The 26,458-nt window shown below is 39.2% G+C and overlaps 1 protein-coding gene across 2 annotated transcripts in view; it reads left to right on the top strand.

Moving 5' to 3' along the window:
• prkd3 (protein kinase D3) overlaps positions 1-25,918 on the top strand; it is a 34,897-nt gene extending 8,979 nt beyond the window's left edge. For both annotated transcript variants that reach the window (XM_017418988.3, XM_037977837.1), the window contains exons 3-19: positions 9,415-9,553; positions 13,364-13,495; positions 13,977-14,134; positions 14,925-15,120; positions 15,202-15,279; positions 15,787-15,970; positions 16,185-16,308; positions 16,501-16,578; positions 18,769-19,045; positions 19,918-19,970; positions 20,422-20,494; positions 20,615-20,721; positions 20,842-21,003; positions 22,560-22,658; positions 22,753-23,020; positions 23,847-23,932; positions 24,351-25,918. In XM_017418988.3, the coding sequence (XP_017274477.1) occupies positions 9,415-9,553; positions 13,364-13,495; positions 13,977-14,134; positions 14,925-15,120; positions 15,202-15,279; positions 15,787-15,970; positions 16,185-16,308; positions 16,501-16,578; positions 18,769-19,045; positions 19,918-19,970; positions 20,422-20,494; positions 20,615-20,721; positions 20,842-21,003; positions 22,560-22,658; positions 22,753-23,020; positions 23,847-23,932; positions 24,351-24,524 (2,388 nt within the window). In that variant the 3' untranslated portion in view covers positions 24,525-25,918. The remainder of the gene's footprint in view (positions 1-9,414; positions 9,554-13,363; positions 13,496-13,976; positions 14,135-14,924; positions 15,121-15,201; positions 15,280-15,786; positions 15,971-16,184; positions 16,309-16,500; positions 16,579-18,768; positions 19,046-19,917; positions 19,971-20,421; positions 20,495-20,614; positions 20,722-20,841; positions 21,004-22,559; positions 22,659-22,752; positions 23,021-23,846; positions 23,933-24,350) is intronic.
• Positions 25,919-26,458: the final 540 nt, after the last annotated feature.

The following is a 26,458-nucleotide window of genomic DNA, read 5'->3' as shown; positions in this document are numbered from 1 at the left end:
GTGGTTGCAATTCTATGACCTTGTGAAGTTGAAGAATTAAATTTTCACAATAAAGAAAAACAAACCTTCTGACTCCATGGCAATTATTAATGTTCTTATTGAGCAACAGCAGCCTGTTCCTACATCCTGCTATTACCACACACCTTCTGACCCCCTGCTCCACCAGAACAAGAGAAAGTGCAGCCGCCATCAATCTCGCAAACATATCCCCCCCTCAGGTCCACCTGTTTATTTGCCTCTTGTGGAGGTGAATCTGGCGACTGTTCCCTGATACTCCAAGCCAGACAGGGGAGATGAAGTGTGTGTTGCAGTATATCTTTAAGGCAGAGGTGCTGGCGTAGAATTGCAGGGGTACTATAACTCATCAGTAGTGTGCGGGGGCCTGGCCAACCGTGTCTGAGATCCCACTGCTGTCTTCCTGCGAGGCCTTGGATCCTGTGACTCAGTCTTCCTTTTCTCTGCCTGGACACTGTTAAAATGTATGCACACACACGTACACAAATACGTGACAGCATACACACCCACATGTGTATAGGGCAAGGTCTTAGAAAAGAGGTGACGTAGTTTTGTAATTTAAAACAGTGCAAATCTGTTAAACTAACATTAAATTCATTATACTTTTCTGTCGTTGAGTCAGACATTTTGCAATCTTTATTGGTCTTGATCAGTTAATTTCCCAGGCTTTCTGGAGAGTCGTAGGTATTATCTCTCTGGTCTGCGACTGTTAATGACTAGTTTGCAAACAGCATTCGTGAAGGAGTCTCCAAAACATCTCAAAACCTTTGCGTGAGTCCTTGTTGCTTGAGTTTTGGACATGCTTAGAAAATTAATGCAACAGATTTTCTCTTAAAATAATTGCAGAGTTGTCACAGGTATCTTGAACCCATCAATTTTGTTTCCATAATTCTAGAGTAGCAGAGCTGTATTTTGACACCTGTCTCATTGGAAGCAAAACAAAGAAATGATTCAATAATTTAGCACAGTATTGTATGCAACAGCTTAGTGTTGTTAGGCCAAAAGCCTCATACTTGCATTAGGGATACAGTGGCTAGTAACCAAATAGTGATCTCATCACAATTTTCCCCAGCTCACTTCAGTACTTTTGTACCTTAAGACAGATTACCACAAAGGAGTATTGTTTCTCCAGATCAAAATAATCACAAATGGTGGAGTAACCGTGAGGTTTTTTATTATTTTTTTTGGCTGCTTCACTTTGACAGTTTGTAAAATAAGGAGAATATTTGTCTGGAAACCAACAACTATTGTGGTTAATGTAAATTAGGTAAGCAGTAAAGCTTTCCTGGAGTCCCACGATGACTGAAAGAGGTTTAGAATGTCAGGTGTATTCTCTCCTTCCATGCTGTGGTCTGGACATGGCTGTGCACCTAATCTCAGTGGTTGGAGCTGCAAGTTTACCACGAAAACTGTAAATTCACACACATATATGACCTTCAACTCAGAATGAGAAGGAAGCCAGGAGTAAATTAATTGCATATGAAGAATTGGCGTATTTTCAAACCCCAAAGTTTCTCATCTTTCTGTTCAGCCATGGCTTTCCCAAGCTCTAGTGTTCATACAATATATCACTGAAACAACAACGTGTGACAAGAGTAAAAGGTGGTTTGATGTTCTCATTTTAGGTGGGACTGTTTCTGTCATGCATGTCAATGTTTTGCCCCTAACCCTCGTAAAACAACTGTGGCTGTGTAAACACCTGAGTGGCGGTTAGAGTTTTCAGTTTGTGTGGTGTGTGTGTCACAGTATTGAAAGGCTTCGGTGTGAGGCACGTTGAAATTGGCTGAACTGCCAGATGCATTTCAAGTAAAGCGTTATTTCATGCTTCACTGAGACTTTGAGACGCATCAAGTGTTATTTAGACTGCACGTTTCAGTCCAAAGAGCACGCTGCTGTATTCCATGATGATATGGTAAACTCGTACAGTAAAAGCTATGAATGAACAGTGAGCCATCTTCCACCGTGTGGAAGAAAACAAGTTAGTCAGCCTGCAGAGTGAAAAAGTCAGCGCTTCTCTTGCCACTAAGCCACCGCACGAGTTTCCTTTCTGCTGCATGTGGCTGTTTCAGTTGATTAACTCTGGTGAAGATTTCCTTTTGCAGAGGAAAAGAAGCTGTATTTAGGAACACATTATGAAGGTGTTGTGCAGAATGAGGGGATGAGTTCTTGAATATTAACCAAATGATGTTCGTCAGGCAGTGACACACAACCTTCCCCCACTTTTTCTGCTTCCAGCTATGGAGTGTTTTAGTTGGCCTGCTCCTGCAAACAGAGGAGCAAACAGTTTTATATTATGCACTGCTGAAACAAAGCATGCATCTTGGCCTCTGTGTGTACTGAGCAGAAACGAAACAAGGACACATTTTGTGAAAATGTCTAGAAAAGTCATACTTAATGACTTTTCTTCAACATGACTTAATGTTATTTGTGTGTATACACAAGATTAATTACATTTAGAGGAATAAATTTGAAAGAAATTACAAAGCTATTGTGCTTTGTCTTAATTTGCAAAAGAAAAGTCAACATTTTTAAGCTGAGTGATGGTGATTTTCTTTAAACAGACCTTTTTATGGACGTTTCCTAAATTTCCTTAAATTCAGAAAACATCATGACTTTCTTTAAAGCAATGTTGATAATGTCCAATATCTCCTTATTTAGTTTACCATGTGACTGAAAACAAACAGGAAATAAATCCAACTCTTCTCTTGAAACCTAAAAAAGACACAGAGCATGGACTCTAAAATGTAATGAACATTTATGTGTAATGTATTTTAGTTTGAAAACCAAAATTAGGTTGAATAAACTTCTTATGCAGTATCATAAATTGGCAACTTTAATGATAAATCATCTGAGGGTTAGGTTGGTATTGCCTCTGTGTAGCTACTGTAGCATTTAAACACATAAAATAGATTAAATTTGTATCTGAAAACTAAATTAGGTGTGTTTATACTACTTTGGTTTTACTCTACAGTTCAGCGATGAAGTTACTACCATCAAAGTGTTTTTTTTCCTTTTCTTTTGAAGTCATTTAGACAAATTAAGTGGAAACAGTTAATGAAAAAAACCTCTGCGTTAAACAAGACCATGGAAAAACCAGAGTGGTTCCAGTGTGCCCTTTTTTCACGCATCATTCCAAAAGCAAGATTAATTGTTCGGCTGCTGGGTTTTTTTATGCTCTCAGTCCAGTAATTGTTTAATTTGCTGAGCACGTGTTATTAAACCATGCTGCATGGAAAGTTTTAGCACAATAATAAATTAATAATGCGTAATTAAAGCATCTAAAATTCCTCTGCTGACTTTAATAAATTAACTTGGTTTTCTACAATTGTGTTTGATGCCACTTGCAGAAAGAACTTTCATTGCTTTTCTTTAACATTCATGTGAAAATATATTTGGAATATCAAATGCAGTTTGAAGTACTGAAGCATGTTTTGGATTCCTTGTTGTCTTTTTGAGGAACTTTTAGACTGAGCAGCATGTTTATCAAAGTATCCAAACTCATTTCGTAAAACTTTACAACCGTGTTTGAATATTTATTCATCTTAAATAACACTCTTCTTAGTGGTCTTCTTTAAGGATGTTGCCAAAGACACAGTCAAACAAATAAACCTCATAATATTGTGCGTGCCGATGTTCTGTCTCTGGGCTGTGTGATCTGCCTTTTAGTCCCATTAAATAAGTCCAAAGCTGTTAGTCAATAGACTTATTTATCCAGTGAATAAAAGCACCTTCTATAATATACTGAACCTGTGACGACCTTTATCTCGCTGCCTCAAGCTAAATAAACAGAGGCCCTCCACCTCCTGATTGTGGTGAAATGTTTCACAAGAACTCTGCCACCTTAATGAAAAAATATTTAGGTTTTGGGGTGATTAGATAATATTTCACTCTCTGATTTTTAAATATTATTATGGATCTTAAGGCACTTTGCTACAAACTCATGAAGGCAATTCCACTTAATACAGACATGTGCTTCAAGCAGAAATCCAATGCCTGCTCTCTCTGCTATAGAGATCGATTACAAAATTTTACATTCAGTCCACCAGTTTGTGGGGATTTACATAACAGCAAATATAAGAGTCGGTACCGTTCACTTTATGGGGGCTCTGAAATTAAAACATGAGATTGTTGGTGCAGATTCACAGTCATCCAGGATAAGCTGTAAAATATATGATTAAGGGTAAAATGAAAAATAGATTCAACCCCTGACCTGGTGTTTTTACCTCTTTTTGGGTGGGGTCCAGCTCTTAATTTGGGGGGCCAAACTTTCTTTTCCCACTTGTAATTTGAGCCATGGGTGAATCTATGTAAAATACCAATATAACACAATTTTGAGATGTTATCTTATAGTACCTCCCAGTTAAAATAAACATTTAAACCATAAAATAGTATTTTAGCACCAACAAGGTAATTTTCAGAGTTTTTAGCAGAAAACTTGACATGTAGTGCATGATCAATTGAATGATGATTCATCTCTCAGGTCCTGTGTTAGGTGTTTGCTGAGTATCTCCAGCCCTCATATTTAAAAACATAACTTTAAGGAAATGTTCATCTGATATGAAAAGTCCTCACACTTTTTTGACCTCTGCTTGTTCACCTTCCCCATTTTTAAGCACACACTACAAAATTTGCTATCATGGTTGGGTACACGGACTAAAATGAGTGAAAAGCTGGTGAGATGGCCACCTATTCATGCCCAGCTCCCATAGCTTCAGTTTCACAGCTGGACTTTGAATTTGCAACAAAATACAAACACATATCAAAAGTCATCCATCTTTTCTAGCAGTTTGTGGTTTCTTTTTTTTCAGGTCCATTTGATTCAAATGTCAGCAGTAAAGTGTCCGGGTCGTATTTTATAAGTTGATAGATGTCATTTTTTTGTAAGAGAATACTTTGCACAAGGTTTAAAGATAGTGTTGTATATCAAAAAAGAATTATTGATAATTGAAAGTTCTGGTCTAGCAGTTGATTGGTTTGGGATTTGGAAAAAGCCTTGAAGGATGATTGTATTGCTTTGCATAATGACAGCTCACTGCATTTACTAAACTAGCTGTTATGCAACTCAACTTTTATACAATGGGTCTGTGGCTGTGTCAGATTAGGAGTTTACAGTGTAGAATGTAGTCAATATTCTCAAGAGCAAACCAAAATTATTAATTTAAACCTCCTCTGCTTTAAATAATGTTTTCTGAAAAAGATACATTATTCACAGCCTTAAAAATGCAGAATAAACACAGGTTACAGATTATAGTTAGTGATTTACCTATTCTGGCACAGCTTTTACATTTAACATAAGGATCTACAGCAGAACATTTAACTGGAATGTTCTCCATATCTACCTGGTCTGCTGCCAAACTAATAAAGGTGCAAAGCAGCCTGAGGTCAAGCAGCATACTTTCCTTACTGTAAGAACCCATACACTGCTCTTAAATGCTGCTTCCCGTTTGCCTTTTACCTCTGCTGCTCATCAAAACCCAAAAGCCAAACCACACATTATTGTGTTTTTGACAAGAACTCCTATTTGTCAATGACTGACTGCCTTTTAGGTTATTTGTGTGGTATTTTTTGGCAGCAGAAATGAAATTCAGCAGAACAATCAAGATGAGACAAAAATCCTTTTCCAGTTATGGGATCACACATGATGCAACTTCCCCAATTTCTGATTTCATGCTCTACAATCTGATTGTACAGTTGTTAGAATCTGTACTCCTGTGTGCCTTTATTAGTTTTTGTCTTGTCGTGAAAATGTCTTCCACTTCCCCCATCATAACAGGATTTAGCATATCAGTGGTGGATTAGTTCGTTTAACAAAGCTTTACACTGCAAAGCCTCCTTTCCACTCATCTTTTCAGCCTGACTTGTGGACCTCACACACAGCGCCTCTGCATCCCGCTCTTTGGTGTGTGTGTGTGTGGTCGTGGGCGCTCAACTAAATGGATTTGCGTTTGAAGATGATAAAAAGCATGCTTAGTCTCTTTGGTCTTCAGAGATGTATCTAGTCCCATGTGTGGAAGGTGGTATTTGAGGGGTTGTATGAGCACAGGCTGCATAGTGGAGAGGAAGGTTTTATTTTTTTGCATGGCAGGACTAGAAAACGTGTCACAATCTGCTTTATAAACGTGTTTACCAGCAGGTTAGCAATGACTTTTGTTGCAGCTGGTTTGTGGTGAAGTGAAACAGTTAAAATAGTGTCCTAAACCTGATAATCTATTCTTCTTGTAACTCTAGCATTCTTTTGCTTTATTGGGCATGGAAAGTTGTGTCCTCTGCTCTCGTAGCCATTACAGACTCCCCTGCAGATGCTCTTGATTCAGAATGGTGGAAAGTGCTGTTTAAGGCGCCAAGAGGAGATCATTTGAACTGGGCAGACAAAAGCATTAATATGAATTTTTGAGTGTGAGAGCAAGCGTGTTAGTCCAATGGAAGAAAACCCTGCAGTGACACTGCAGTTGGCTCAGGAAGGATGCTCCCCTTTCTCCCGCCTGGGTTGGGGATGGTTTCCACCACATGGTACTAATCACCTGAAAGCATGACAGGGTTTAGGATGTGGACATGTCAGAAGGAGGGGGAGAGTTGGAAATGTTCCATTAGACAGACACGTGCCTGTTTTTAACACTCAACTGAGCAGAACTATGTTACTCACTGTGTTGCTAAAATGTAATATTTTGTTGGACCTCTCACAACTTTGACTATAGCACACATTTGCTGTGGCATCAATTTAATAGACTTTTGAAGAATTGCAACATTTGTTTCTGTCTAGAGTTGCAAAATCTTTGGAATTTATTGTGATAGTCTTCTCCATCTTGTCCCAAAGATTGTTTAGGGGGTTAAAGTCTAGACTCTGTAGCAGCTAATTAATGTGTGAAAATAAAGCCTCATTCTGTCTGAACCATTATGAGCACATACTATAGCACAACATAGACCAGACCATGTGATGCATCCCCATATCATAACACTACCACTACAGGCTTATACAATATATGTACTAAGGAGAGTTTATTTATTTATTTACCATGATATTCTTCCAGGTTTCCATAATAGCCTGTACAACAATATCTCTTTCTCACTTTGTTTTGCTTGATTAATTAATTTGACCCCTCTAAATCAGAAAAATGTTCCACAATGACAGCATGTAACCACTGTTATGGGTGTTTAAGGAATGAAAAGCTACTAGCGTCAAAAATAAGTAATTCACTACCAGCTGAAACATAATAATCACTGCGGTACATTTCTAACAGGAAGCTCTTTCCTACTTTTTTGCTCATTTCAGTCCAGGTGATGCCCTTTTCTTCCTGTGAAACACTGTAGATTTGACTAATTGGAAATTATCTTCATGAATGGAATACATTACTGCATGTCTGATGCTAGGCCAGTGGTATTTTTTATTACAGAAAGAATAATAGTAATTTTACTAATTAACAGAGCATAATAAATCATCTGTCACAGTCATTTTTATGACAATTAAGCATCAACTAAAATCTCACAGTTGTAAAAGCCTGTTTCACCATTTGCATCAATCTCACACTCCTGGGAATGAAGGATTGTGGGACTTGCAGTCCTCTAGAACATCTAACTGTTGAATAAAAGTTAGATGAATAATGGCATTACTCATAAGTTGACTGATAAATGATTAAAAGGTCATATGATCTGAGTCAGGCAGATCACCACTTTGTCACAAAAAAGATGAAGTGTAAAAATGATAAGAAGCATGGATAGAAAACACAAACAGCAATACTTATTTTAGTTTTTCTTACGTTTGTCACCTATTCAGCTAAAAACTCCTAACAGATAATTCATATTTGTTTTACTTGATCTTAAAGCTGAGCAAAAAGCAAATTCCCATTTTGAAACGTTTGTCCAAATACTAGAGAAGCCTACATTATTACACAAAGACACAATTGTTGCCACTTTGTTTGCAAAATTACTTTTTGCTGTTAGTTTTATCCTTCTGTCCTTGTTTACATGAGCCATCTGATACATTCATGTGTCCCCAGCCACCATTCTGCCTTGTTGTCTCTTGTTCTTGGCACTTACAAAGCTCCAGGTGTCTTATGTGTCCCGTGTCCAGACAACAGTGCCAACCTCTGGTCCTCCCAGGCCACACTGGTATTGTTCCATGTAGCTCATTGTGCGTGGCCCGAGTTCGGGGGGAAACAGCTGGTGGATCCTTCAATACCAGCCTGCTTGGCATTAGATCTAGGCTTATGTCAGAGTGTAAGCCCCAATTCCCACTTTGATACAAATCGTACAACCCTGCTCTAAACTTCTATCTAGTGTTGACTGACGTTTTCCGCACTGTCAGGTGTGCAAATGTGCTGTTATTCGATGCAGGAGATGAGAGTCTTAGAATACAATAAAAATTTCCTTTGAGATTTAAAAATATTAATAATTAGGTGAGTTTCAAATAAACATTTTGAGCTGCTTTTCTGTTGAAATTGAAGCTTGACTTGAAATCAGACAGATTCAAAGCAGAGTTACTTCACTCTTTCATTTGAGAGGTGTTACTGTTTTGTAAACTGGATGTCTGCATGCAAATGATGTAGAATCACATAGTTTCACTGCAGTCTTCTTTGTGTGACAACAACACTGCTCTCCAAGAGGTTTTGGGCTGCCCTCAGTGCAGGAAGTGACTCTGTATTGACTTGAGTTGCACTTCCTGTGCTCTAATTCTCCTTTACTCCTGTCAGAACCTATTCTTCCTCTTCCCAGTATCCCTCGCCCACCCTCTTCCCATAATCACCTAACTCAAGGCTGGTTAAAGACCAGCTTGTTTAAATTAGTGAGGCTACCGTCTGATTTAAGCATCCTAGCCATATTATCACCAAGATGATTTGCCTTTGTGTGGAAATGTTTTTCATCTGACTCTACACAAGTTTAGAATTTGCTTATAAAATGGGCAAAAAAGCAGAGCATTTTGGCTTTATGACTTGATGGGAATAAATGTAGACTACTTGTTTGATTGTGGTCCAGAAAATGGGAATCTGTCTTCACTGAGAGGTCCTTTGAGTTGCATTTCCTCCTACCTTATAGTGTGAATTCCTCTGAAATGAGGAAAGGAGGCCTAAGCAGGGGTTCATTTCCTGAGGCACAGGGTTCAGAATTCTCCAGTATCCTTACCACTGGTGATGTAAGCCCCTGGAAATGACATAATATGATCACACACGCTTGTGTGTATTTGCTGCTGTTTCATCATAGAACAAGTTACAAAGATAAAACACATCTACATCTATTTTATCTTCTACGCTGATGTCAACCTACAGCAGGATAATAACCATAAATGTCATGATTTATAGCAACGGATGTTTACGGAAACATCACGTCTTTCATTATTTATCAAGTGCAAAGTTTTACTTGCATCTTTACTCAAGTTATATCTCATGTATGTTTGCTTTTCTCCAGTTCCCAGAGTGTGGCTTCTTCGGCATGTATGACAAGATCTTGTTGTTTCGCCATGACTTAAATGATGAGAACATCCTGCAGAGGCTGACCTCAGTCGAAGATATCCATGAAGGGGACCTCATTGAGGTTGTGCTCTCTGGTATGTATGTATGCAAAACACTCTCAATGCTTTCTTTACAATCTTCTTCCTCCAGCACCTCAGATTACTTTAGTATGAGTTCAGATGAAGTTCATAGGTTTAAAATCAATTTCTCCATGCAACACCCTTGCAGTTTGTTGTTTTTGACAATTTAACTGTGCATAAAATGATTTTAATTGTCCAGTCACAGTTTATACCCTGTTTAAATGAGCATCTTTTGTGCTTTTTGTTCAAACTAGTTATCCACATAAAGGTTTCTTATACGTCATAAATACTTACAGTCAGAAACAGATGGGAATAAAGAGGCGTATTTACTGAAAGTGGAATGCAGTGGCTTAAATCCACATGTATGAATTTGTTTTACTATTTAAAAAAAGCGAGTTGGAGGAAGGGGGAAAGGTCGAGTGTAACGCTGAGATCATTTTGCTGGCACAATTTTGATCCAGTCTGTTTTACTCCAAACAGACTTTAGGTCATACTTCTTCAGATGTCCAAAACAGAAGCAATAAGTGTAAACCAGTTGTTTTAATGTCTAAACAATGATCTAAAATTTATGCTCTGACTGGAACTTCACTTGCTACATTTCACTCTTCACACTGTTTCCAGTAAACTCAGCTTGTTTTTTTTTTTTTTTTGTTCAAGAACACTTCAGTGGGGTTTACACTTTCAGTCAAACTTTGCTGCCTAAATAAAATAAGTCTTGGGCAACTTTTTTGTCATTAGGTGAATATCTTAAAGGGAGTAAAAGGAGCCACTAAACACTTTACTTTCCCGCTTGTATTTTGCTGTTAGTGTTTTTTTTGTTTTCATCTTTCCTCATCACAGTTTCCACCATATTGTCCACCTTTGTAGCAGCTTAACAGGTGTTTGGTTTTTCGTTCTCATTTCCTGCGATGAATGAATCAGCTTCCTCTGCGGTGCTGAGACTAACAAATGGCTCAGAATATCTATTCTGCTTTAATCGGTTCTCCAGCTCCATCTGTCTCTACTGGGAAGCACCTGATACCACCTGTGCTGAATATCCTACCCCCTCTCATGGGTTGGAGTATTGTTTGCAGGGATTTAAACAGCTGATGACTGTATAGGTTTAGGATCTTAGGATTCTTCAGGCATCAGGGCTGAGGAATGTAGACTTAAGACTGGAGAACTTCCTACTTTTTCCCTTTATGTCTGTGTTTGTCTTGTGTGCTTTTTGTTTCAGTCTTTGCAGCTCTCTTTCCCTAATTGCATTTTTGAATTCTTATCCAGCTTACCTCATCAAAGTCATTTGTAGGTGTAAACTCCAAAAGTAGAGCCAAATGATTTATGATAAAAGCTTCTGTAGAGGATCTCCGATTTGCTACTAATCCAACACTTTATGAACTTTTTGATATGGGCTGTGCGTGTCAAAAACTTGATTTTTTTGAGAAAAAATAGAGCTCCTCATTACCAGGTCTTTTGTTTTGTGCAGAGAAAATATGAACTTTTGTCCTTCTGAACTTTTCTTGCTTGTCCAAGAGACTAGCAAGTGAAGTTCCTCCCCATGCTTGTCTCTTGTCATCTTCCGTTTGTTTTGTCGTTACTGGTGTGTTGTTGTATTCTGCAGCTGTGGGAGAGACATGATCTAAATATCTTCCTCTCTGCAAGAGAGACGCAGAAGTGGCTTTTTCTTGGCTGGGATCTCAAAGAGAAGAGCTTGTTTTTCCTGCAGTAAGTGATTGTAGTGGACTTACTGAGTGTAAACAGGCTGTGATGTGCGGGGCGGCCCTGGACGCAGCGGACGCTGTGTAGGCCCTTTTGACCTCATGAGATTTGAGGTTTGGCCTGACCGATTGTCCCTTTGTTCTGTTTTTCACTCCTCTTTAAATCCCACCCGCTTTCATGAGCTCCATATTCCCCACCAGTGGCAGTTGTGAAAAAATATGTCTCATAATACCTTCTGTTTGTCATAAACTCCGCAAACTTATTTTTGTGGAATGGAAAGTTTTGGCCCCTGAATTGAAACTCTTTGCCTCACAGCAAACAGATGCTTCATTCATCCTTGTGAGAAACACTGAAACACTGTGAAAAACAATGAGCCAAGTTTGTTTGGTGTTGTTTGATGCTAATTAGCAAGACGGGTGTTACATAACACTTAAAAAGTGGCCTGTTGTTTTGCAGATGTGTGTGAAATAGCACATGAATGCTGCTTTTCATGTCTATCCTCCTCATGACACGTGACCTGCTGGAGGCCTTTCTTCTCTTCAGCATCATACCCAAACTGCAAACATCACCTAAAGCCATAGTTACCTCAGATGGTTTTGTTTTGCATTAATGCTTGAATTAGTGAAGAATACCCCTGCAAAGATTCTAAAAAGTGACATTAAAACAAATAAAGTGGATTTAAGTTGATTTTCTTGTTTTGTTTGACCATAAAACTCCCACTGCACTTGCCCTGCCAGGACTGAAGGTTCTTTCTTATCCAACAGGAGATGTGTTTGGTTGGATGACTTGGGGGCGAAGAAACCATCACACGTTATTTGACATCACTAATGTCACAACAGCAGCTTTCTCTCCTTAACCTCAGTGTAAAGATTAACCATTCTCTTGCTGTTCGCTGTGGCTGCATAAATGATTGCATGGGAGCACTGGAACAGCAATGAGCTCTCTGAGAAAAGAGAAGTGTCAGTCACAAGCACAATATATTGGCAACCCTCACCTCCACAGCTTACTCATCTTCGCATGTTTGATTATTCACAGCCATGATTAATCAAGGCTCGCTTCCAACAATGTGTTGCCTTTGACAGAAAGAGAACAGATGAAGAAAAAATGAGCGAAACAAAATAAAGAGACATACTCAAAACTGTGCCAGATTTGATAATATGTTCATAATAACATGGACAGAGTAATAAATCAAGTTTATTCTGCACGTTTGGTTTCTCAAGGGTGTGTCTTATCACATGATAGAGGGAACGGAGACGCTGAATTTGTGCTGCTGGAGATATGATGCCCTCTACTGCAGCAATAAGGGCATAGCAGCCATATTTGCAGAGTAGCCTTCCGCCTGACTTGAAAGCGATATGAAGTCTGTCTTTTGCAAGTCGACACAATTTTCTGAGGTGTTAATAAAATGTCTGTGGCTTGCTTCAGCCATAATTATATTGGGACACAGTATCATCTCTGCATTGTCTTTTACAGCTGTAATGCTGCTAATTTGGATGTACATAGCGAGACACTCAATTATTACTGATAAATTTGAAACAATATTTATTGTTGATTTTATAGGCTTTTGTTAACATACTAATTCCTTGCACGTGGCAAATCGTGGATAAAAAATGAAAGTAATAAGTTTAATTTCCTTGGCTATAAACCATTTAACAAGGTGGAGCGTTAATAGCTGAAGTCTTTTTGAAGTGAAGTGAGCTAAGAACCAGCTGATTTTTTTTAAGCAAAGAGAAAGACAGAGTAAAACTTTGACTCTGCTTCAAAGGTACAGTGAATGCAGCTGGATTTGAAGTTAAAGCCTAAAAAAAAGGCACTTATTTGGAAGTGTAACCTACGATCACCCTCCAACTCTGAACAAATCACTAACTGAGATCTTTTCAAATCGAAGAGATCTGAAAAAAAAAGCCTCCTTAAAATAGGTATGCCCTGAACAAGCTCACTTACATATATGTACTGTGTTTTACTTTCAAAATTAGGATTTTGGAAATGGATTGAACAAGATATGAAATGCTGGTGATCAATAATTTGTTCTGTTCTCTTTTTGGTTCCTTTTTTTCTCATTATCATTTTCTAGATTTGTTTTTCCTTTTTTGTTTGAGTTATACCACATATTTCTTTCGTTTGTAGCGCAAGCCACAGTTGAAGACTTCCAGATCCGACCTCATGCCCTCTACGTCCACTCCTACAAGGCCCCCACCTTCTGTGACTACTGTGGGGAGATGCTGTGGGGTCTCGTCCGGCAGGGCCTCAAATGTGAAGGTTAGAAGCATCAACACAAACCTGGTCCAAATCTGCAAGAAACTACTGTTAATGTTAATGCTTTTTACTTCTTAAAGAACTTTTACTACATCTCAGCGCAGTTCCAACCCATTTCCTGAAAACCTGGTTAAAAATACAGACACGAGCAAACAGGAATGTTTTTTTCTGGGAACTGTAACCACTAAAAGACACTTGATATTTAAATCCCAGAAGGCTTGAGGCATGCCTTTCAGTTGTTGTCATTGTTGAATCAGACTTAAAACTAATTTTCTTGTTTTCATCACGTTTGATTGCATTTGCAGTCCTCGTTTATCAACAATGATGCTGATAGATGAACTTGCGAAGCACAGTCATACTGTAAATTCTCACACTTTTAGCATTTGATCAGTGGAGCCACATCGCACTTAATTCCCAAAGTGAACATTCCCATTTTTTTTTTCTGATTTGAGACTGATGTGATCTGTGTTTTCTGTGTTTCCAGGATGTGGGCTGAACTACCACAAGCGCTGTGCCTTCAAGATCCCAAATAACTGTACTGGTGTGAGGAAGAGGCGATTGTCCAATGTTTCTTTGCCAGGACCATCTCTCTCTGTTCCAAGACCGCTACCTGCTGAAAATGCAGTGGTTGTCCCCGATGAGGTGGGTTCTGCTAAATGGAAAAATGATCAACGTGTTCATGCATAAAAAGCAAAAATGTTTTTTTTTTTTGTAATCCTCATCAATAAAATGAACTGGTTGTAGTTTTGGCATAGTTCTAAACAAGACTGAGGATAAATTTCTCTCTGCAACAAGCTCTCAGCCCACATGCTACTCACAAGCTTGTCTCTGCTGTTAAATGCTTATAAACTTATCAAATTTGGCTCTTTTCCACGTCTGACCCTCCAGGGCCACATTGTTGAATCGCACTGATGCAGAAAATTGAATTTAGCTGCACTGACTCAGTGGAGAGCTCCTCAGTGAGCTCTTATGAAACAGCTTTTGCATAAGCTCACACAGGAATCCTCCCTTCTGTTCTGTGTCCACGCAAAAGGTCATGAGGAAATGTAATTATGCTAATGGTTCTTTTGTAGTTTGAGTTTCTTGTATCTGCTAACTTGCTGGTGAAAAATGAAAATGGTGTTTCTTCAGTTTCTGTCAGGAGCTTCCAGGCTGCTTGATTTATACAAGGAAAATGTTAGCTAGCTGCTCATATTTGTTAGACATGACAAGTTTAATAAATCTGTGTGCACCACTCAGAATGTAAATAACATGTAAAACCATACTAATGCTTTTAACATTTCTTTTCCTCTTTTCACTTTCTTATTAAATCTTTCTCAAACTCTCCCTTTGAGGTTGTTCTTCCTTTTGTTTTTCCCCCATTCTTTTCTTTCTGCACATGGTTTTCATTTTTTCCATTTTTTTTTCTTTTTTTCCATCTGTCCAACCTCAGCAACAGCGTTCCCATCAGGAGGCAGGGAAGCGCATCCTGTCCTGGAGCGGCAGGCCTATCTGGATGGATAAGATGGAGAAGACTCGGGTCAAGGTGCCACACACCTTTGCCATCCACACCTACACTCGGCCTACCATCTGCCAGTACTGCAAACGTCTGCTCAAGGGTCTCTTTCGCCAGGGCATGCAGTGTAAAGGTGGGATTAATGTTTATTAGAATACACAATGGTTCTTTTCAGAAAAAATGGCAATGCCTTAACATAATTATCACTTGTCAGATTGCAGATTTAACTGCCATAAGCGATGTGCTTCGAAGGTACCAAGAGACTGTTTAGGGGAGGTGGACTTCAATGGAGGTAAACTCTACTGCCAGTTCCAGAAATTGAAAGCGATACCAGATGTTTGAGAACCTTTTTGAAGTTAGTGTGCAAAAGTCTTTTTGAATATTCCCTCATTTCTTTATATTTTCTTCCAAGTAAGTGAAATTTTAAGTAAAGTTCACTTAAAAAATTATAAAGAAATTAAGGATGCTCTAAAACATGTTGCACATTACTGTATACCTGCATAAACAAACATGACCTAAAATATAATAGGTTTTTCCACACATTTTATGAGTAAATAAAGCTTTCTAAATTAAACAAAGTTATTAGAATAAAATGTTATGGTTTATTGTTTATTTATGGAGGAAATTGTTCCAATGTTAACCATCCTTGAGAGGCAAACATTTGTCTGTGTGAAAAAACAAATTCTGATTTAGTGTTTAATGATGCATAAATGTAGAAATTTCTCAGATCTCAAATGTTCATGAACGTCAAAAATCAGTGATCATGTTTTAAACGCCTGGATTTGGTGTTAATGTGCAGAACCAGCCAGCCCCGGACCAGACTCTGATACCACCATGGATACTATGGAGGTGGACAGCAGTGATATGGATGGTGGCAGAGGACTAGATGATCCAGACGAACCGTCCACACCCGACGGGATGTTTGGCATGGATTCTCCCTTTGTTGATAGAGAGAAGGATGAAGAGCCCATCAAGACTATAAGGTACTCCACCACTGCGTTGATACAGTAAAGCTATACTGGTATGAAGCTAAAATTATGCATATAATCAATATATAAACTTAAATTAGTGTGGCTGCTAATGTAAACATAAAATGCATAATTTTCTGTTTAATAATTCACCCAAAGATAGGCTACTTAAAAAAAGAACATATAAAATATTTGATCAAATTTTGATGTTTTGGTTTTGTGTGTCCAGTCCTTCTACAAGCAGCAACATCCCTCTAATGCGAGTGGTCCAGTCCATCAAACATACCAAGAGACGGAGCTCCACTGTGGTGAAGGAGGGCTGGATGGTTCATTATACAAGCAGGGACAACCTGGTAAGACCGATGACACCAAACGCCTGAAGGGATGAGTTATTGGCTGTGCTTAGCCTGTAAACCCCTTTTCCTGGGTTTTTCTGAGTTAATTTCAGCACAGACTTTTACCTTCTTCAGTAAAACTTTACACTTTTGCATAATTAGTGTATCTCTATTTATGTTATTTCTTTTTTCTTTTTTCTTCTTTAACAGCGGAAGAGACATTACTGGAGACTGGACAGCAAGAGTCTGAGTCTTTTCCAGAATGACACGGGAGCCAAGTTCTATAAAGTAAGCTTAAAAGATTGAGATTTATTCAAAATTTAGGAAACTGTTTGTCCAGATGCAGGTTGATTTTGTGTTGATTGTTTCTCCAAAGGCCTTTGGATAGTTCCTAAGAAGTATAAATTTGATTTGTTTTATTTTCAACTGTGGCACAATTATGAATTATGAATTTCTGAATGTTTTCACCCTTGTGTGGTATGTAAATCAAAGCCGGTGGGGGTTGTGTGACTCATCTTAAGAGCGGTCGTATCGCAACTGTAAACTACTGTGAGGTCACAGTCAGACCACTGAAATTCCCTCTCTGCTCTTTCACCCTGCAGCCCGGTCTCTTGACTGCATGTCGAAGGGTCACATCATTAACACGTACAGTGTTTTAGCAGTTACTAACATTACAGGTAGGAAATGTAAAGGGCACTCGAAGACCTTTGGCAGTGAGTGAAACTCTTCTGTTTTAATGTGTAAAATCAGTTGTGGAGTTTGTGTGACACTTCCCTCTCAGTAGCAGAACTGTAGTTAGTCATTACTCAGCCACAGGGGCTTAATAAAGCCATAATTATACTTTGAGGACTGAGGGAGGAAACTACAGGCTGCAAGGTAAAGACTTCCCCATGTGGGTTTAAAGTTTTTTGCATGTATATTGATGAGAGCTGTATGTTTTATTTGTTAGTGTGCTTTGTGTATTTTTGAGACACCTCTTTAAACTGTGGTCAGAGGTTTGTGGCAGCAGGATGAAGGGTTTCAGTGTTACTCTACACTTGAATGTGTGATAAACAAGTTGCTTCATATATACATTACCTCTTATCTGGAGTCCTGCCTTTATACTTTTCTTGCTGTCTTTCTTCAGGTTATTAAAAAAGAGAACTTTTCTCTCCCTTCTATCCCAATTATTTTGTCACACCCTGCAGCCTCTGCCACTAAATCCCTGGAGAGGAAACCTCAGTGGGGACAGACTCCTGAGGGTGTGTTTACTGCTGACTTTATGTGGTTCTTTATTATCAACTTGGCACTCAACTGCATTTAAAATCTTCAGAAGGCAAATTGAAGGGTAGCTGCATTTTTCCTTTTTCTCCAAAGGCAATTTATCTGCAATAGAAATTACAAGATAATTTCCTATTCAATAAAAGTAGGAAAACCTTTTAATATCGATTTCTTTTCTAAGGCCACTGAGTCTTAAGCCCTAATCTGTATCCAGAAAATGTCCCGAGTACTTTTATTTCTCTGAAGCTTCTTGCCTGCTGCTCATCAGTGTGTGGCTACTCCTCTCCTCTTTTCTTTCTACCTCCAATCTGATTAGTGGTGGTCGTGTGGTGGCTTGCACGCCAGGCATGGCAGCCATTTTCACCATTTGGAAGCCATAAGGGCTCCCCGTTTGAAGATGAGACCCCTATACTTGTGGCTTCCTCTGAAGAGCTTTTTTTTTAATGGGGTGAGGGGTTTTCTCTCTGTCTCACTGCTGTCACTCTGAAACATTGGACCCACACATGCCCACTCACACTCTTTCCTGTAGGGGGGGAGGGGGACAGTAGTTGCCTTGTCTTTCGTCTCAGTGGCTCGCGGTAGCGCCAGAGGCTCGTGCTCAGATGGGGCCTCTGGCTCGTCCTGCCTTGTAATCAGGGAACCAGAGCACTTCGGCTGCCGCAGAGCCCAATCACGTGACCCGGCCCCGCTAACCACAAGCACTTCACCCGATACTCTGTGGTGAGCCACGCGGAGGGGACAGCGTGCGCCTCTCTGAGCCCCCATTGGCTGGAAACGCTCTGTGTTTTCTGTGCTTTTTGACCCTCCCTCCTCTCTTTGATTTGACGATGAGTTTAAAGAGGGAAGGGGGAACTTTTAGTTGTGCTGCTTTCGGTTTGTCCTCATAAGAGAGAAAGAAGAGGGAAAGATTTTGAGCTTGGACCAAAGAGTGTGAAGGCTGTTGGAGTGTGTGAGTGGAACTACTTGTACACAGATTCTTTAGCTCATATAACATTCCATTGTTTCTTTTTTAAAAGTTTTATAATAGCTCATTTATTTATTTATTTACTATAACATGCAAGTGCATATGTGAATAATGTATCTGTTTGGGTCTAATTTGTTTGTCGTCTTATACTTTTATGTTTTGGTTACAACCGATGAATAAACTCATGTTGGGAATAAACTTTGTTTTTTGTTCATCTCATGTTTCTCATCAGTCATCCCTCCCTGCTTCCACAGGAAATCCCTCTGTCTGAGATCCTCCAGGTCGAACCGTTCAGGGACTTCAGCAATCTGGCTCAGGGCAGCAACCCTCACTGCTTTGAGATCATCACAGCCACAATGGTCTACTATGTAGGCGAAAACAACGGCAGTCACTACCACAGCCCGGTTCTGGCAGCTTCAGGGGTCGGCGTGGAGGTGGCCCAAGGCTGGGAGAAGGCCATCAGACAGGCCCTGATGCCTGTCACCCCTCAGCCCAGTGTAGCCAGTGCTGCTGGTCAGGGCAAAGATCATAGTAAGTAGAACTTATCAAAAATTTCGCTTTCAGTGATGACTTATTATTATTGTGCAGGATTCTTTTTTTTTTCTCTTATCACTATGCTGACTTTGTAATTACCAGGTTTGTGACAAATGAAGCTTTACTCACATTATGTGTGTTGTATTTCATGCTTGCCTCAACATTTGAGAGTGAGGGAAAACCCTGCTTTGTGTCTTATAGGCCAACGGAAGTGAGAGTGTGAAGTCACTGTTTGGAGATGACATGACTGTAGAGAAACTAGACTTTGCTCTCTTTAGTATTGGCAAAGATTTTAGTTTCTTGATACAAAAACAAATAAAAAGTTGACTTTTTATCTAGCTGATATATAGGTTAGTGATTCTCACAATGCTCTTTTGTGCCATATACACTGGTTTAGATTAATTTATTAAGTAGAATAATTTGTGCAAACATTCATCTAATTTATGTGGTCAGCTGAACTGAAGGCATGCATCTCTGGACTGAAATGAAATTCTTGTGTGTTGCATTAGTTTTCTTATGGCTTTAATCTCCGGCTCTCTGTTCATTGGCTAGTTTGCCTCGATTCCAAGTTTTGAAATTCATTGCATTCTTTCACCATTTAGTTATGCATAACTTTTTTCAATTCCTTGTATAATAAAATGCTTCATTACGTGAGACTTTGAATTACTGTGTGCAGCTGCGATAAGACTGAAGCTTTTTTTTTTTTTTTTTTTTTTGGGGGGGGGGGGGGGATAAAAATGCTGGAATGTTAAAAATGCACCTCTTGCTAGAATTATTTAAAGATTCACTTGCTGCTTAATGCTTGAGTAAAATTGTGTTTTTCCAGTTATTGAATGTGGAAACATTGTTTTTTCTTCCCTCCCCTTCAGAAGAGCTGTCTATCAGCATATCTGTATCCAACTGCCAGATCCAGGAGAATGTGGTAAGTGGAGCGTATATTTCTTATGAGAAGCTATTGCACAACTTCCCAGCAGCAGCCTGCAAATCCGTGCATTTGTTTGCTATTAAAGTAGCTGTTGTGGTAAAAAAAAAAAAACAGAAATTGCATCTTACTGTTGCTTTTAATAACACATTCAGTGGAAGCCGTTCCACTGGACAAATGAGGAAGCTGCGTGCAACTTTTTTAAACTTTTGATTTTTTTTCATTTTTTGGGGGTGGGGGTGAGGGGGTTCATGGAGTTTTCTCTTCAGTTCCACTTCTCACTGAGTGAAAGTTACATATTAGGCAATACTCCAAAAACATTTTGGCAACAGTTTTGCTAAACCATAGCTGATGTCATTGGTGATGATGCTAATTTCAGCACGGAAAGTTCACTTAAACATTTCCACAAGTAAACAAGGTCATTAAGTAACAAATTACTATATCTGTGTAGGATATTGCCTCGGTGTATCAAATATTCTCTGATGAAGTGCTGGGATCGGGTCAGTTCGGCATCGTGTATGGAGGTACATTCTTTTCTTTAAATAGTTACATTTAATATATACTGTGGTTAAGTTGTAATTTGTGTTGAATGATATTATGTGGGCTTTTGAAGTTATTCTTTTTACCAAACTGGAATATTTTAGGGAAACACAGAAAGAGCGGCAGAGATGTGGCCATCAAGGTTATAGACAAGATGAGATTTCCTACTAAGCAGGAGAGCCAGCTACGGAACGAGGTGGCCATATTACAGGTAAATGACAACCCAGAACTATCAGTGTCCTCTGAAGTCAGAAGAACTTGTGTAGAGCTCTTTGCCATACAGTTCATCTCCTTACGGGTCGTGTCAAATGTTTTATCTCCTTTTTGCTAGAATCTGCATCACCCAGGTATTGTTAACCTGGAGTGCATGTTTGAGACACCAGAGCGGGTGTTTGTTGTCATGGAGAAGCTGCATGGCGACATGCTGGAGATGATCCTGTCCAGTGAGAAGAGTAAACTACCAGAACGGATCACCAAGTTCCTGGTCACACAGGTTTGTGCTGCCGGAACAAGATTCTCCCTTTGTTTTTTTATATCCCACTTTCTTATTCAATTATCAGCTTCCCAAAGTCCTGATTTCTGTTAGTCATGTGCTAATATTAATAAAACCGTTAAATACAGATTACATTTACAGTGCCTGTCTCTTCCTTTTATTACACCTCACCACTGAAAGGTGAAAGGCAATCGATAATGTTTTTGCCCATGTTTGTATGTGTGCTCATGTGTGCAATTGTTAGCAAAATATCTCATTAACCTCTAAAAGAATTTCAATGAAACTCTCAGAAAGTATTTATTGGATGTGCATCTACAACTGCTTATCTTTTAGTGTCAACCTGATTTTACATGGCTGGTAATTGACCAGAAATGGCTGTAGCTCAGTCCGTTTTACAGACATTGAGCTAAAATTTGGTGTTAGTAGCTGAGAGTCATTCACAACACATTCATTAAGTATGAAACCCTGCGCAAGATTTGTTTAAAACTTTGGCATTAATTGTTGGGGTCAACCCTGTATCTGATAAACCAGTGGATGAGTTTTAATGAAACTCTCAGAGAATAAGCTTTGGCAGAACTGCTTAATGTTTGGAGTCAGTCTAATTCAAGATGGCTACAGTTGATCGACCTTAGCTTAGACAAAAATGGCTATGAGTAGTATTTGGTGGAGTAGTAGTTAACAGTAATTCACAACACATACTCCCAAGTGCTAACAGATGACGTGAGATATTGAAATATTCTGTAACATTCTGCATAATGCTCCTTTCAAGGTTTGACCCAAATGGTTACAACGTCATCATTTTACAGTATAAGTGGATATTAGAATAAAACTCTGACATGAAACGTGATGGATGATATGCATTCCTTCAAGAAATGCTAGGCCTTTAAAATATATTGTGTTTAAGTTCCTTTAACTCTTCCTTTTCATTCCCTAAAAGTTTTATCCTTGTTTTCTTATTTCTCTTCATGTCGTGTTTTGGGGTGTAATGAGGCTCCGCTCCAGCTTTTAGGGCCTGTTTGTTCTAGTTGTGGGGGGAAATGTTTACGGTAATGGCATCACGGCCTCCTCCCCGGCTGTGGATTACAGCCTGCAGTGTGCTCATGGCTTCATGGCCTGATTGGAAGAGCCGCAGGGCTCCCGGGTCTCTGTGGATTCTGGGTCCCAAACAGGAGCAAGGCCATTAACAACAGCCCCATTAGCGGCAGCGGGCCTGGCTTTGATGTGGCTGCGAGGACTTCTGTTAAATCTGGGGTCAGGATTGGGGAGGCAGGCACATTGTGGGTTTGGTACAGAGCCATGGGTTTGTGCAGTGAGAGCTTATGCCGGGATTTTGCAAATACAGATGAGATGATGAGATCATATGTCTTTATATAAAGATGCTGGTCAAGATGGAAGTATTTAAAGGCTTTTTTGTATGCTTTCATTACCACTATATTTCCATATGGCTTCACAATAGATTCTACTGCACAGATATTACAATCAGCCCTCTGTTTATAACATTAATATTTAGATATATGGAGTGAAACCTGTAATTACTGGACTTGTGTTTCAAACAGATCCTGGTGGCCTTGAGGCATCTGCACTTCAAAAATATTGTTCACTGTGACTTGAAGCCTGAAAATGTACTACTGGCCTCTGCAGAGCCTTTTCCACAGGTAAAAAAAAAGAAGAAAATAATGCATGTTTTTGTTCTTTTTCCAAGCATGGTTGTTGTTCATTTATCTTTTTTTTATTTTTGTTTTTTTTTAGGTAAAGCTGTGTGACTTTGGCTTTGCTCGTATCATTGGTGAAAAGTCCTTCCGGCGGTCAGTAGTGGGAACCCCAGCCTACTTGGCCCCCGAGGTGCTGCGCAGCAAAGGCTACAACCGCTCCTTAGACATGTGGTCAGTGGGAGTCATCGTATATGTCAGCTTGAGCGGGACCTTTCCTTTCAATGAAGATGAGGACATTAACGATCAGATCCAGAACGCAGCCTTCATGTACCCCCCGACACCCTGGAAGGACATTTCCACAGAAGGTAGGAAGACAGAAGACAGTCTCTACAGAAGTGCAGTCCAGCTTGATTTCATCTGAGCTTCCCTTCTGTAAACATTTGTTGGCCTGGTTTCACCTGTAGTTTGGTGTCAAACTGAAATTCAGATGTGCAGCTCAGGAACTGTTCTCCCCACCTACATGTCTGCATGTCTGGGGCAGCTGAACTTTTCTCTGTCTGCGGTGGAGATGAATCACTTTCGGTACTCCTCAGCCCAGTCCGAGGTGCAGCTCTTCCTACATACAGTCCACAAAGATACTGTCCTCCTGTATCTTTACATGTCACTGTAAAAGCCAAAGCTATCATGATTATGCATTTAAATACAATAGTAAAGTCCTAGCATTCCTTTAATGCTTATCTTCTGCCACCTTTTATACCAGAGGTTTAGACTAATGTTATCTTTTGATAAGAAATGACAGCATTGTAGCTGTTTTGAAAATAATGTTATATGCAATATGATGAAATATTATGTTTCTTTCAGCTACTAACACATCAAATTTTAGCTCAATATCTGTAAAAATGACTGAGGGAGACCCATTTTGTGTTCATGTTGCTTAGCTTTGTCAGCTGTCTTGAATCGGGTTGACTCCAAATGTTATTCATTTACAGATGTACATCTAATGATTATAGTCTAAAAGTTTAATTAAAAGTTGTTCAGGTGGTTCAGGTGGTTAATAAGATATTTTGCTAACAGACAGACAAAGGTGACTCCAAATAGTTTATAGCAAAATAGTAATAATGATATGGCAATATGGCAATTTTGACACATTATGTAAGTTTTATTTAGTCTGAACATCTGTTTCCTTCACAGCCACAGATCTGATCAACAATCTTCTCCAAGTGAAAATGAGGAAGAGGTACAGCGTGGACAAGTGTCTCAGCCACCCCTGGCTACAGGTGACATATGTTCTTCTTATCTTGTCTTGAACGTGTCACCAGTAACCTGATCAAATCTGATTGAAGTTCCCTGAATAGCAGTAGTTACTATGGAAACAGGAACTGCTAAGACATGTTTTTTCAAGAGATATAGGGTGCAAATTGAGCTAAATGTAAACTAGAAAAGGCTCAACACACTGCTTTCAACTTATTCTGAGAAAAAAAATAGTTTATTTGGTTTATTTATATGACCCCAGTTCAGAAAAAAAATCCATCTTAGAGCCCCTTACAAAGAAATAATATTACTGCTACTACTAATAATAATATTACTAGCATGTATCCTCAACGTTTAAAGATCTTCTTCCCAGTAAGTTATGTTCTTAGGCAGAAGGACCGTTTCCTGACAGAGTTTTAAAATTTATTGTTTTTTTTATTTCAGGATTATCAGACCTGGTTGGACCTGAGGGAATTTGAGACACGTTGTGGTGAGCGCTACATCACTCACGAGAGCGACGATGCACGCTGGGAGGAGTACGCAGATGAGAACAATCTTCTTTACCCCAAACATTTTATCATGGCTCCCAACCTGGACGACATGGAGGAGGACCCCTAGTGGCTAATAGCATGTACTGCATCATTTGTATCATGGACGGGGATTGTCACGGGGACTTTTTGCAAGACGCTTTGGGAGCGGCAGATTTTCCCTCCAGAACTGTTTGTTCTGGAAACAGATCAAAGCCGATCAAGTGGAGAATTCCTCTCCAGATGCTTTGAAAGTGGGAAAAACCCAACCGATTTTGCAGTATGACACACCGCTTCGGTGAGCAGGTGGAGAGTCGTCTGTCGCAGAAATGCATTAAGTGACTGTCAGGAGAGAGGAGTGTCCTTTCTTCCTTATTGTAAAGTCTGCAAACATTCCATGGACTTGCTCAGTTTTGGTTCAGTCTTCAGGACAATCTCAAGTCGAAAGCCAAGCCTGATAACTAAATATGCTAATGTAGATATAATTCTGGACAGTGTTGCACAATGGTCTTGATGCAAAAGAGGAAATCGGCAACAAAAATAAAGTCTTACACCAGGAGTAAAGGGCTCTTTTCACAAGAGATTTACAGTCTGAGAATTAGTTTGTTCTCACTCCTGAACTGTTTGTGAAACTGTCCTTCGGCATGAACTGGAACTATCACCTATGTTCTTTTATGTTTTTAGCAATTGCAGTAGGATTTTGCACTATATAAGCATAGCAATTGAATAGAAACACTATTCGCTGCTACAGAGAGCAAAAAGTTTTTACATTTCCACTGTAGGTGCAAAGTTTCAAAGTGGGAATTAGCTGCAGTTATCTTTTAAAAATGATTTTAGGTTTGGTCTGATAGTGGCAGCTAGTATTTTTAAGTTTGATCAACTGCTCCTTGCAGAAAAAGACCAAGAGAATTCAAAACTGGTTACCAAATGTTGTTCCCAGCTGTTTTTTTTTTCTAATTCAAGATTGTGAATTTCTTGTGAAGACTGTATTCCTGAACATGTTCAATGAAGCCAATACACCTCCTCAAACTGAGGTTAAAACAAGCAGAGGACTCTTGCATCGTCATCTGTCTGTATCCCTCTTTTTTTTGGGAATTTTTTCAGTTTTGTTGAATTTTTGAAGCTTTTTGCAAAAGAGTGTTTATGTGGATAGCTACATAAAGTTTTCCAAGTCCCTGTTTCTTGTTGTCTGAACGAATTAGACACCATTTCTGTCAAGAACAGACGAGAGTAGAAACCAAAGAGTCCACATGGGGATTCATAGCCCTACAGTCTTGTAGTTTGCTCTGTTTGTGTGGTTTGGGAGTGTGTTTCAGTTTCCTTTTGTCATTTTCCCTCCTTTTTTGCCACTGGATTGGCAGATGTCAGTGTTTTGTATATTTCAGTGCATACCAATGACATTAAAACTTAACAGTAAATGAAACATCTGTTCTAAGACTTCAGTTCCTTTCTGTTGTATCTTTAAATAAATTGCATCACAAAGTGCAAAGACCAGCTTCAGATTTGTGCACAGAAACACCTGAAGTTTGTATTTTGTGCATCATGTGTGGTGTGTGGTAGTTTCACTTGTCAGAAACCCTTTTCAGCAGCTGGATGTGATTGTTGCGCCACACCGAGCAGTTTGCTCACCACGAAACAGTAATGACACAGTAAAGGGGGCGGTGGGGACCGAGGGGGGTTTGTGGAAGACTTTGAAATCACTTGCGATAAAAGCTGTCGTTCCCACTGAACATTTCTTTGATTCTAGCATCAAATAACTGCTTGGCTCCAGTCTGAATGAATAAAATGTCCTTTTTCTGAACTGTTTGAAGGTACTGTTCATCATAAAATACTAGAGAAAAGACATCTGTCACTATTTTAGAACAATACTTAACATGTGTTTCTTTTAATTCTAGCTCAACGCAGCTAGAAGTCATAACAAGCCTTGCAAAACCAGAAGAACTACTGAATATTTATTAAGTTTTTTTAATATTATCATAACTACCAGTGTGACAAGACAAAAGGTCATATATTGTAGTTTACCTA

This window comes from Kryptolebias marmoratus, linkage group LG10, assembly GCF_001649575.2.
Source record: "Kryptolebias marmoratus isolate JLee-2015 linkage group LG10, ASM164957v2, whole genome shotgun sequence".
Classification (NCBI taxonomy): Eukaryota; Metazoa; Chordata; class Actinopteri; order Cyprinodontiformes; family Rivulidae; genus Kryptolebias; species Kryptolebias marmoratus.
The sequence above is the reverse complement of the archived record's forward strand: the minus strand, read 5'-3'. Positions and strand labels throughout refer to the sequence as shown.